A 12,737-nucleotide genomic window follows, 5' to 3' on the forward strand; every position below is an offset into this window, starting at 1 on the left:
ATTAATGACTTGTCCATTCAACAACTGCTCCGTGAATTGGAGAACTTACCTTGTCTTTAGTGACACCTATAAATATTGCAAAACCATCTGGCGTGTTGAAGTCCCAGGGTTGGAAGCAAAGCAGATTATCATCCATTGATTATGTGCAACACTTTCATTGATGAAAATATTTGCTCATGCCACAGCCGATATTTGCTCCTGCCAAAGATTCAAATTGCGGTCGAATAATAATGTAACGATCACCATTTCACGATCGCGCTATTATCTACTATCATTATTAAAGAAAAAACAAAATTTTTTTTTTTTAAATTTCATTTATAACGAATGAATTACGATTGTAAATTATGATATAATGATGAATAATGATAATAACGATCAATTATTATTCATTATTACCGTTATTTTTATTTTTATTCAAAATTTTAAAAAATATTCATTTGATTATGTTTAAAAATTTAAAATAAAAATAACAAAAAAAACAGTAATTTACAAATTCAAAAAAAAAAACCCACAAAACTTAAACTTTTTAAAATATCAATTCTTTTAAATTTAACTTCAATCAAAATCAAATATATATAATTTAAAGTAAACAATTAATTCAACACTCAAATTATTTTTTTTTTAATTTTTAAATTTATCGTGATTTTATATGTTTGGGATTAGATTAAATTATGATACATTGATAAAAAAATATAAGAGTTATTATGACTTAAAATGAGAAACAAAAGATGAGAGTGGACTTGAAGTTGACGGAAGCAAGCATATAGCACACATCAAATAAAAAGAAAACTAAGATATGAAGATGTAGGATGAGGGTTTGGTGAAAAAAAATTATTGAATGCAAAGTGAATGGATGAAAAGTTGTGTGTATTTATGCAATTTAATCAAAAGATAGAAGAAATAAACTTAAGGTTATTATTGTTAAAAATTACTCACAACATGATAGCTACCAAGTTTGATTTACTGTAAGTTCATAAAAAATAATTTTCTTGACTCATAAATAATAATACTCTTATTTAATTTAAAAATATTTAGTAACTTATTATTTAATTTATGCATAATATAATTTGATAATAATTTGATGAGTATAATAATTAAATAATTAAATATATCATTTGTTATGATTATTTATTTTTTGTATGTTTATTTATCTCTTATTATTTTTTAATTATTATATAAATAATTTTTTAAATATAAATATTTTACTATAAATAAATTTTTAAAATAAATAAAACTCATAATATGATATAAATTATTTTAAAAATCATAAAATAAAAAATTTTATGATTAATAATTAAAATTATTATATTTTATAATAAATTAAATAAATTTTAAAAAAATTCACGATCGCGATAACCGTAATAATGAAAATCTTCGTTATATCCACAATTGTAATAAATGTAACACACGATCAAAAATATGATTCCTACCGCAATTTAAATCCCTTACTCCTGCTGTCCAAAGTAAATCAAAATACAATGATCAAAAGCTCGAGGGGAGCCTGTCCCTGGCTATTACAAGCAAGCCTTGTTCATTACTTCTTATTTTTCATTGGGCGACTCTTACTAGTGATTTATATCTCACTGAACATTGCCCAACAAACAAACCAGAAATATACAATTACATCTTTATCACTTAATTACATCTTCACTCTTCGTGTGAAATTACACCCTTCCAACCGGGGAAAGAGGTGGATATGAGACATATCTAGCAGGGGCCTCTCCTTCAATAGGATTGGGAGCACTTATTCTGTCATTTAATATGGTTTCCCCCAGAGTTCTTTCTTCAGAAAGGGTTACTGATTCTAAAAGCTCGCAGTGTTTTCTACTATCCCAAACTGCTATACAAATGGAAAATGCTTGCATAAGCGAAAGCGATGAATTGAACTCAACTGAACAAACTCCATCCTTGAAAGGGGCCAAGCTGAAGAAATGCTTGTCTTGTACTCCTCCCTGTTAGTTATGATAAAAACAAAGAGAGAATTCAGTTGACATTTTCAATATAATAAAATGGACATTTTACTTTAATTGGCTTAAGATCCGCAATCATACCTGAAAGAAAAGTTCAAATTGATTAGAAATTGAAGAACCTTTCAAAGAACTAGATTGCTGGCTGAATTGGCTTTTGTTAGAAAGAATCCTAAGTTTGCAACCCAAATCCCAACCACCACAGTCACAAGTTCCACCTGATTTCCATCGTTGGATCAGTGACGAAGGTTCACCTTTATTTGGCAGGCTATGTACACCACTTGGAAGTATGACTGTAGCACTAATGTCTTGACCACCCAAAAATGCACCTTTTTTCCCATAATCAAGTTCAAGTTTTACCTCTGGCGAACACTCTTTCAATGCAGCCTCAGGCAAGTTGTTACGCTTATCAATCAGATACCCATCTCTGATTGTACATCTTCCGTTCCTTTTCGGGATTTTGATAACAATAGCTGCCTGTTCATCATTTGGATGGAAATCAGATGCTTGTTGATTTGCCTGTCCTACATCCAAGGTAAGAAGAACAAATTCTCTAATGCTAAATTGATCCACATGGTTTGGCGTGGACAAATGAGAAAATTCAGAACCAAAAACCTTCATCTGTGCAACAATAGGGATATAATCCTGACCTTTGCCTTTCCCTCCTTGATTTATCCACCTTCCATTCTTTTTCCTAACTTCTTGAATGGCAAAGAATGTGTAAATGCATCCATAATCACCCTTCCCCGAGGCACTTAACGTCTTCACTGTAGCTGCAAGAATGGTGCTCTCATTATCAACAGCAAAGGTGAACAGAGGCAACCCATTCTTAACTTGAACCCTGAGAAGAGCTTGAACTGCTGAAGATCCATTCTTTTTGTTCTGTTCGGAGTCATTTACATTGATTGTGCAATGACTGGTTGTATCTGATTTCACTTTCGCTGGCTGCACAGTCACAGTTGAATGTCTTAGCCTTTCTGATGATTTATAGGCACCTTCTGTTAATATTGAGTCCTGCAATTGGTTGGTAAAATTGCGACAGTTAACTGCCTTTGGTTTCAGAAGTGGGTCTAATAGTCTTCTCAAGGGGCTGGACCTGGATCTGCTTTTAGCATTGGGTTTATCACCACAAGAAGTATCAACACCAGAAGCAACATGATTCTCCGGATCAGTTTTGGCAGAACTACATGTTGAGCTCACCTGAGGTATTGAAGAATCCTCCTTGGGGCCAGAACTTTTGTCTGTCTTACCCATGCTGAAGCTAAAACGACGGAAAGGTGAAGTGCTTCGTACCTTTTTAAATGCAACCTTGCTTTCTTTTGGGTCTGATCCTTTGTAAGCCTCATTTGCAGGATACACTATGGGTTTTGCATTTAACTTTTTTTCCTCTAGATTTCTGCTTCTGGAAGAATTAATTTCTATCTTTGCTGCACGTGGCACAGAATGAGATCTTTCTGATGTAAAGTCATTACCATTTGCATCTATGGAGCCGATGGCTTTAATCCGTAAATGTTTACTGCCATCAAGTTCACAAGGCAATGGACCTGAATGATGGTAATTGGAACTGAGCATTGCATGGTGAGCCTCTTTAAATGTTTCCAGGAAGGTCCTCCGACTAGGTTCTGCTTCTTTTTTACTTGACTTTGTTGTTAAATCAGAAAGGATGGCTGCTCCTGAATAATTCGTTTTGGGAAAATCTCTTGGCAAAAGGAGGACAACTGTGTTTCTGTTTTCACTGATATCTTGGTTGGCCCCTTTTGGAATAACTTCTTGAAACTTCTCAGCTTTCTTCATAAATTCACCAACTTGTTTCTTCATTTTCACCTTCTCACATGATGCCACATTATCTTTTACCCCGTTTGGCACAGTTCCACTTTCTGAATCAATCTTTGGGTGCATTTCTCTTCTCTTGCACTGTTCCAGCTTGATTTGTGCATTATTTTTGCTAAAGGATTTATCTTCTCCGATGAATTTCCCCTGAACAGTGAAGTTGTTGCTATGTGCAGCCCTGAGATCTTGAAACTTTCCAACACTTTCCCTAAAAGGTTTGACAAATGGCAAATGGCCTTCTATGGGGACCGACATCAGATGAGATTGCAGTGAAGGACGTTGTAATCTTTGACGAGCAGGAGAGCAACTGTGACCTCTACTTGAATGTGCTGATGATTCATCAGTTGAAAACGAGGAAGATGTGTTGCTGCTGGACAGTGAAGAGATACTACTTCTATGTAAGATCTGTTTATGGCTACACTGCCATTTTTCAAGGCGCCCCCACTCAAGGACCCCAACATTTAAAACTTTTTCCTGGGGGTTTGATCCTCTCTCCAGATAACTTGGTAAATTTGACATGTACTTCACCAGCTCATCTTCTTCGTTTGCCTTGATATCAGCATGTTCTTTTTTATGCTTCCATGAAGATTCAGGTGAGACCTCTTTTCCACCTTCTGTAATTTCTTGATGAAGATCAACATATGACAAATTAGGCTTTTCAGGTTTCAATCTGCCTTGCATATTTGCCCTCTGGCTTCCTAGGGGCAACATCGTCTTTACAGAAGTTCCAAAGGATTAATCTCTTGAATTCTTTATGGGCTCTAAATGACATTCCATAGACTGGATAGGTCTTACTCACTCCCGATCCTTTTCAGCTGCACATTTTTTTCTCAATTCACATTCATGCTGGCCACTGCGGAGATAAAAACAAACATTGGGAAACAATATTACAATCATATGAAATTGAAAAAACATGTTTATCACATGCATAGTGGCATAAGGTTCAGTAACTGGAGCAACAAAGAGAACACAACTCCTAAAGTAACAATCAGTGATTCTATTAAGTCTTAACCAATGATGAAGTTGTGAGATATACCCATAAGCCAAAATCTAATGTCAAGATCCTCCGCTGATTACAAATTGCAGATGATTCCTTACTGTTAAATAAGAGCCATGCATTTTTTCTCTTCAAAAGTTCCCAGATTATGTATTAAGTACAAATTCACAATTAACACAGCTCAAAGCACTTCCAAAACTAACAAATTTACTGCAAAATGGACCCCCAGTGAACGAGGTTGATGTATAGTTTGTAGAGAATCGAGAGTGAGTGATCCATAAGAAAAAATAAAACAAAACAGATTGAACGCAATTATTCAGATAAGGTACAAATGAAGCGTCGTCATCGAATCCGCTTAAGTTTAATGGAAACGACAAGATCGCCCTAAGCTTATTCCAAAAAACAAGCGCAATCATCTTTTCAAAACTCGAAACAATAAAAACCTCGTTTATTTCACCAAAATAATCAAATACAATTTCTTAAAAAAAAATAAATTACTTCAAAAGATTCATTTCTACCTTTTTCTCTTTCCGGAATCTAGATATTGTAAATGCATAATTATTAGAATTATTTTTTAAAAAAATTAAAGAAAAATGAAATGAATGCTTGGTATTTCACCAGCATTGAAAATTTTTCCAGAGAACCAAGCAGAAAACACTTTCTGGAGCGAGAGAATGAGAAAGAAAAGAAAAACATACCGGTCTGAGTACAGTAAATGCAGAAAGTAACGCCGGTCAGTAACGGTAACGGAGAACACGAGCGCCTCGGAGAAGAAACACCACGTGTCGGCGGCGCATTGGACAGTTAAAAAACCGGCGAAATAACAGAATATCCAAGGCAAAAATTGAGATATAAGAGCTCCAGAGAGAGAGTGAAGTAATGATGAATCCAAATCCCAACTCCTTTAGCTTTTGAAACAAATTTTTTAAGTTCTTCAAAAACCAAAACTGAAAACCGCAACCGGAAGAGTGATAACTTAATGGCTGGAACTCATTTCTTTTCCTTTATTTATTTATTTATTTATTTGCAGTAAAGAGAGTCACAGTAAGAAAGGGAAAGGCAGTTAGGACTTGGGGAGGGAGGCGATTGTATCATATAATTATTTATGTAAAAAATTGTTTTTTGATCGACGGTAGAAAATGTAAGATTTGTGAGATAGGATTAAATCAAATGGTCACATCAGATCGAAAGACGCGGGACGGCGATGTTATCTCTGCTGGTCCCTACTCTGTGTTATTGTTGATTCTTGAAAGGACCTTTGCTCAAAAGTTGTTTTATCAAAGTGATGGACCCACCCTAGATTAGATCTAATTTTGTGGTAGGGTCCATTACTGATGGATGAACGGTCTGATGGAGTGTTGATAATCGGGATTATACTTACTCAGAGTACCAGACGATCCTGATTCTCTTTCTTTCCACATGTCTTTTGATTAGGATTTTTTTTGCTTGAATATTTGGTTTACTATTTAATACCTTTAAAATTAAATATTTTTTTATTTAAAAAAATAAATCGCTTCCTAAATAAAAAAATATGTTATTTAAAAGATTATTATGAGTATTAGTATTATTACTAATACATAGTTTCTATTAATTTTAAAAAATAATTTTTATTATTTGTTAACATTTAAATTCAATCATAATTATATTCAATATATCATAAATTTAAATTTTAATATTTATAATTTTTTATTTTAAATTATAACCTCTTTTATGCTAAAAAAATCAATAATAATTTATAGACTTATGATCATAATCATTTAATACCATATATATAATTTCATAAATTAAAAAAAATAATTTTATTTTTTTGAATTTATTAATATTAATAATAAAAAATATTTAAAATTAAAATAATTTTATATTATGTAAATAAATCTCTTCTCTTATATCAAAATTATTATCGAAATATGTTCTTGCATTATATAAATATTAAGGAGCTTTTTTTTAAGTATTATTTCTTATCTTTGTTATGCCAAGAATTATTTTAAGTATCTTTTTATTTATTCAATAATTAAAAACTAATTTGAACGTTGAAATCGCATTAAAAAACATCAATTTCGACGCTTTTTAATTATTTTTCTGGGAATCTTCTTGTTAATGTCATTAAAATTACACTTAGTAAATTTGAACATTAACAATTTTAATGTTCAAATTAAAATCTTTATATTAAGATTTTAATCATTAAGTTTAAATTCTTATCATTTTTAAAGTTTTTAATTGCTTATTCACATAAAAAATCACATATATTTTTAAGCTGATAAAAAATGCTAACATTTGAAAAAAGTGCAGTTTTTAGAGAAATAATGCATGAGATTTGTTAAGGCGGAGTAAAATTTGGTTAAAATCGAAAAAAAAAAAATTTAATTTTTTAGAAAAAATCAGGTTAGATAATTCTAAGTTATGTAAGTATTTCAGTTATTATTTTGATTTAAAAAATTAAAATAATTAATTTTTAATTTTAAAATATTTAAATTGAATAAATCAAAATATCTAATTTAATATAAAATAAATAATTTAAAAAATATGATATAAATATATCCAATAATATAATGTAGATATATTTAATGTAATAAATAAAAATTAAAATTGAGTGAAATTGATCATTTTAATTTAATTTAATTTTTTTAATTATATATATATATCAATTAATTTAAATTTTATAATAAATTAAATCGATTAAATTAATTATTTAATTTTTAAGATCGAATTAATTGAATCGATCATTTACTCTCAGGTCCCAAAAGTGACTACCTCTTAGTCTTTTACATTAAAAACAAATTGAAAGCATGCTAATATTATCTAATTTATAGTTTATTCACACCAAAATATGATGATTTTTCAAGAGAAAAAAAAAAAAAGAAAGAGATGCCATGCCTTTGAACCCGCTCCTGATTTCAGAAGTATCCACTTTGAGTCCAAAGCAAAAGACAAGGGAAAAGGGGTAAATTGAAAAAGGAATATTCAAGGACAATTATGGAAGATCCAACAATATCTTTGTACAATTATGATTTTACTATTAATTTCAAAATTAATTGATTTATTACGAAAGCATATTATTTATAATTATTAAAATTAATTAATTAATTATAATTTAATGTTATGTAAAATTTAAAAAAAAATCATTAAAATATATATTTTTAAATGATGACTTTTTATATAATTTTTTATTATAATTAATTAATTATAATAAAATAAAAATTTTTATGGATCCGTTAAAAAAGCAATCAAAAAGATGATTTAATTGACATGATATTGTTCTCAGTACATGAAATGCTTTTGTCTTTTAGCCTTTTTGCCATACTTTATAAAAAAAAAAAATCTTGCTTGTGCTTCCTTTGCTTAAGCAGATTTGGAATTTATGAGATGTTGACGTCACCCATAATTCTATCTTCATTGTTTTTATTATATTTGGAGATGATTTGTTTATATTTCTAAAAAAACTACATAATTTTTTCTATTGATAATCATATCCAAAAGCCAAGCTAGCTTTGATTGAAACCTTGATTTGAATAAAAAAAAAAGGTTACTCGGTTTTTTTTTTTTTTTCAATAACAAATTTTCATTAAGATCCCTACAATATAACTGTATAGTTATGTTATGAACAAATAAGGAAAGATATGGAAAAAGCTGAATTGCTATTGATTTTGTTTTTCCTCCTTTTGGGATAAAAAATAATTTTTTTATGTTGTCTTGTGTGGAAGTATAAAAGATTTTGAGCTATATAGTAAAAAATAATTAATCTTCTCAAATTATTTATTTTTATTTTTAATTTTAAAATTCGAAATCAAACCTTCAAAGTAAAATTGTAATAATTGATTTGTCCAATTGGAGATGAAAGGAAAAAAAAATGATGCATACAAATGATTGTGATGGTTGATTTTGTGTGAAATTTGCAATTGAATCACATGAGGACCATAAGAAAGCAACTTGAATAAAAAAAATATTTGAGCCATGAGTTATAAGATTGATAATCAATTCTATAATACATTACCCTAATATTTATTCAACCACCATGTTAAAAGTTCCTTATTGTGGTGGTGCACATGTGGTCTTTAATTGCTTCACTCATTATTCCACAAATCTTGTAATATAAAATAAAACCATGTAACATCCCTTTCTTTGTAAAGGAGAAATTATTCCCACATGATCCAAAACTTATCATCCAAAAAAAGGAAATAAACCAATTAGCTTTCCTAAATCCAAAGAAGGGCCACTTTAAAAATTAATTGGGTTAAAAGTATTCAATTTTAAACAAAATGGTACAGTTAGTGATAGTTTTTTCATTTTGTTACTCATTACATGCTCCTACTAGGTTGATATGAAATTTGCAAGGGTTATATAATTTTGTTACTCATTACAAAATAATTATTTAAGTTTTTGATATTTTATTACAATTAATTAAGTTTTAAATTTTTTACTTTGAATCAATTAAAATTTTAAAATTTTATTTACATCCAATTGAATCCTTATATATTTATTTTCATTTAATTAAATCATTGATCGAAGGAAAGCATGTAATTATTTTTCTTTTAATAAAGATTCGATTGATAAAAATAAATGTTTAAAAGTTTAATTAATTGTAAAATAAATAAATAAAATTAGATGATTATTAAATTTTAATTCATGAGCTTTTTTACTATTTTACCTATAAATTTTTGGTTATATTTAACAATATCTTTAATTGAATTAAATTTATTAATTAGATCATATAGTGTAATTTCAAGTTAAATACTTATAAGTGAAAAAAAAATCCAAACTCAAAAAAACAAATGGGACTTTAATACCTTGTTAAGTTACTTTTAATTATTAACTTTTAAACATTACAAAATTTATACTTATTTTTGATAATTTAATCATTAAATAAAATTTTATACGAATATAAAAATTTTGATTTTGAGTTGAGATCTGATCTTTATTTCTCTTTTTTTAAGGATTATGTCCTTTCTTAGTGATTTTATTCTCTTCATTTCTTTTAGAAATATTATTTTTTGGTCAATTAAAAAAATATTATTTTATTATAAGAAATTATGGGAGATTTCATTTAATAATTTTAAGAGATTAATTTAAAATTCTATCACTATATACTCATCTCAATATATGAAAATATATAAAATTTTTCACCTATTTTCAAGTGATGATCATGAAGCTCTGGAAACTGATATGCCATCATTGAAAAGAAAATCACCGACAGTGGTCCAATTGTTTAGAAAATCGAGGCAGGATGATCTTTCACCACTTGAAAACTTTTTTAATTGTTTACTTTTAGTGGGGGAAACAGTGTGGAAAAGACAAGGATCGTCGCCATTTGTACGGTTGAACATTACTATCATATTATTCCATTTTCCCGGAAAGTGAAACCCATCAAAATATAATTTATTAAAAAATTTTCAGACTCACTGAATGTGTTAATTATATACGTACATTAATATTCCTTGTTGAGGAGCTTTCTGTCTCCTTAAAAAGAAATTGGAAATTGTGAAGCGAAAGGGTATATCAATAATTCCTCTTAAAGCTCACAATGTTCTTTTGGTAAGGTAAGAAATAATTGAACCCGATATCAACTCTGTTCTTAACTTTTCCTTCGGATTCCTGAACTGGAAGAAACTGATCACGTATGCGCAATGTTAATGTCTTCGTATATGTGAAGGGAAAAACTCGAAAATGCAAAGGAGAGAAATTGGTTAACGATAAAATTTTAAAATTTTTTAACGTTTGTATTTCAATATTTAAATTAATATTTGATTAAAAAATAAATATGAATATCAAAGTTCTCAGTTAATTAAAATTATCTTAAAGGAGATACTTATATTTATATGACAGGTACGTTGAGTTTAGATAACTCGAGTTTCGAGTAGCAAGATTAAAATTGATATAATATGTTTGAGTTAAATTGATAATTAATGATACAATTAAGAGATGATAAATCAATATTATCGTGTTAACAATAAAATCTTAAATGTTTTTTTATGTTTGTATTTCGATATTCAAATTAATGTTTGGTTAGAAAATGAAAAAGAGGAAAAGGCAAAAAAAAAAAAAAAAATAGAAATCAAAGTTTTCAATTAGTTAGGATAATTTGAAAAGGGATTATTTGAGTAGTGAGATTAGAGTTGACATCATAGACTTAAATTGAATTGTTAGTCAACAATTCTATTAAGAAATGACAAATTAGCATCCTTATATGCTAATAAATGATGAGTGAAATAGTTAAATTAATGTAAAATTTTAAATTTTAAATCAATTTGATATGTCAATTTTGTTAAGAATCATCGTAATTTTAATATCACTTGTTAAAGATTATCATAGTTTTGACATTATTTGTTAGAGATCATCACAATTTTGATATAATTTATTAAGTCAAAACCTTAATCTAATTTATATCAACGGAAGCATAATCAAACAATAAGTTAAACACACAAAAGATACTAATTTAACGTGATTCAATCTAACTGATTTACGTCTACGGATGAAAAATAAAATATATTAATTATAGAGAATTACAAACAAATATCAAATCAAATCAAACACTCATAACTAATACTTACAGTTCTTTTCAATTTTTTTAGTCCTATGAAATATTTTCAACCAAAATAAACACATCTCATATACACAATTTCAACACAAACAAACACATACTCATATGTACCTATTCATCATATTTGTATAAACCATCTCAATCTCTTATAGTCTATTCTCATATACCATACAAACATATATACTTATAAGACATAAATATTCGATAATCTTATGGGGTGTCTTTCTCATAAAATCTTATAACTCTTTTGGATTTTTTCTCATACCTAACCTTATAAAGATTTTACTTATTTATAAATATACAAACTTGCTATTAAGAATTTCTTTTCTCTTAAAATTCTTTTCCTTCAACTTAAGCTCGCCTATTATGAATTATTTTTCTTTTAGATTTTTTATTTTGTAAATTTTCTTATTCATCAAGTAATATATAACAAATTTTAAACAAATTTTTTATGAGATTTAAGCCACTATTCTTAACAAATTCAACTAAATTAATTTAATTAACCCCCACTTATCAAATAACTTATACTTTAAAATAAAAGATTTATTTCGCCCTTTAGATTCTAAAATACCTCTAACACAATGCATATAAATTACCTTAGAGTTAATATAATAATCTTTGTAGATGATATACCTACGTTAAATATAAATGATGACCATAATTCTTAAAAATTTTCATAAGCAAATTTGTATATTTATAATGTGTGAAGTCTTTATAGATTAGGAATGAAAAAAATATGAGAAAGTTATAATATTTTTGGCATAAACACCCCATAAAACTACAAAAGTTTAATGTTCGTGTGTATATTTGAGTGAAACAAAAGAGAATAAAATAGTTCACATAGATATGATAATTTGAAGTTTGTGAGTGGATTAGAGTAAACTGAAAAAATTTACATAAATATGAGTGCATAAATGTATATGAATTTATATTTGTTTAGATTAAAAATACGTTATAAAATTATAAAAGATTAAAAATATTTGTACATATTGATTTGCTAATATAATTGTATAACTAATAATTTTTTTATTTATAGATATAAATTAATTAGATCAACTCATATTAAATTAATTATTTTTTATATAATTATATAATTATATAATTATGCTTCTATTTACTTCTTTAGATAAAGATTTTTCGCCTAACAATATCGTCAATTAAGACGGTGTAGGTCATAATTTTAGAGGAATAATGACAGATCAATAGTCAAGCTTCTTAGTCACCTTAGGTTTTAGCTTAGCTTAGATAGCTTCTTAGATATGTTGACATTGCAATGAAAAAACCAAGCTTCTTAGTTCCCAAGGCCGTAACTTTGCTTTGCTAGCTTCTTAGATGTGTTGACATCGCAATGAAAAAAGGGATGCCTGTTGAATGAGCCTAATACCATTAAATTAAATAAAAAGAAAAA

General features: G+C 28.1%; 1 protein-coding gene across 1 annotated transcript; it reads right to left on the minus strand.

Moving 5' to 3' along the window:
- Positions 1 to 1,395: 1,395 nt before the first annotated feature.
- Positions 1,396 to 5,866, minus strand: LOC111302136 (uncharacterized). Its single transcript, XM_022898076.2, has 3 exons — positions 5,493 to 5,866; positions 2,052 to 4,650; positions 1,396 to 1,952 (listed from the first exon to the last, which is right to left on the minus strand). The coding sequence occupies exons 2-3, from the start codon at positions 4,506 to 4,508 to the stop codon at positions 1,665 to 1,667; spliced, it is 2,745 nt and encodes a 914-aa protein (XP_022753811.2). The 5' UTR covers positions 4,509 to 4,650; positions 5,493 to 5,866; the 3' UTR covers positions 1,396 to 1,664.
- Positions 5,867 to 12,737: the final 6,871 nt, after the last annotated feature.

The sequence above is a fragment of the Durio zibethinus genome, chromosome 15 (genome assembly GCF_047325235.1).
Source record: "Durio zibethinus cultivar Kanyao isolate XHJ-2024 chromosome 15, ASM4732523v1, whole genome shotgun sequence".
NCBI lineage: Eukaryota > Viridiplantae > Streptophyta > Magnoliopsida > Malvales > Malvaceae > Durio > Durio zibethinus.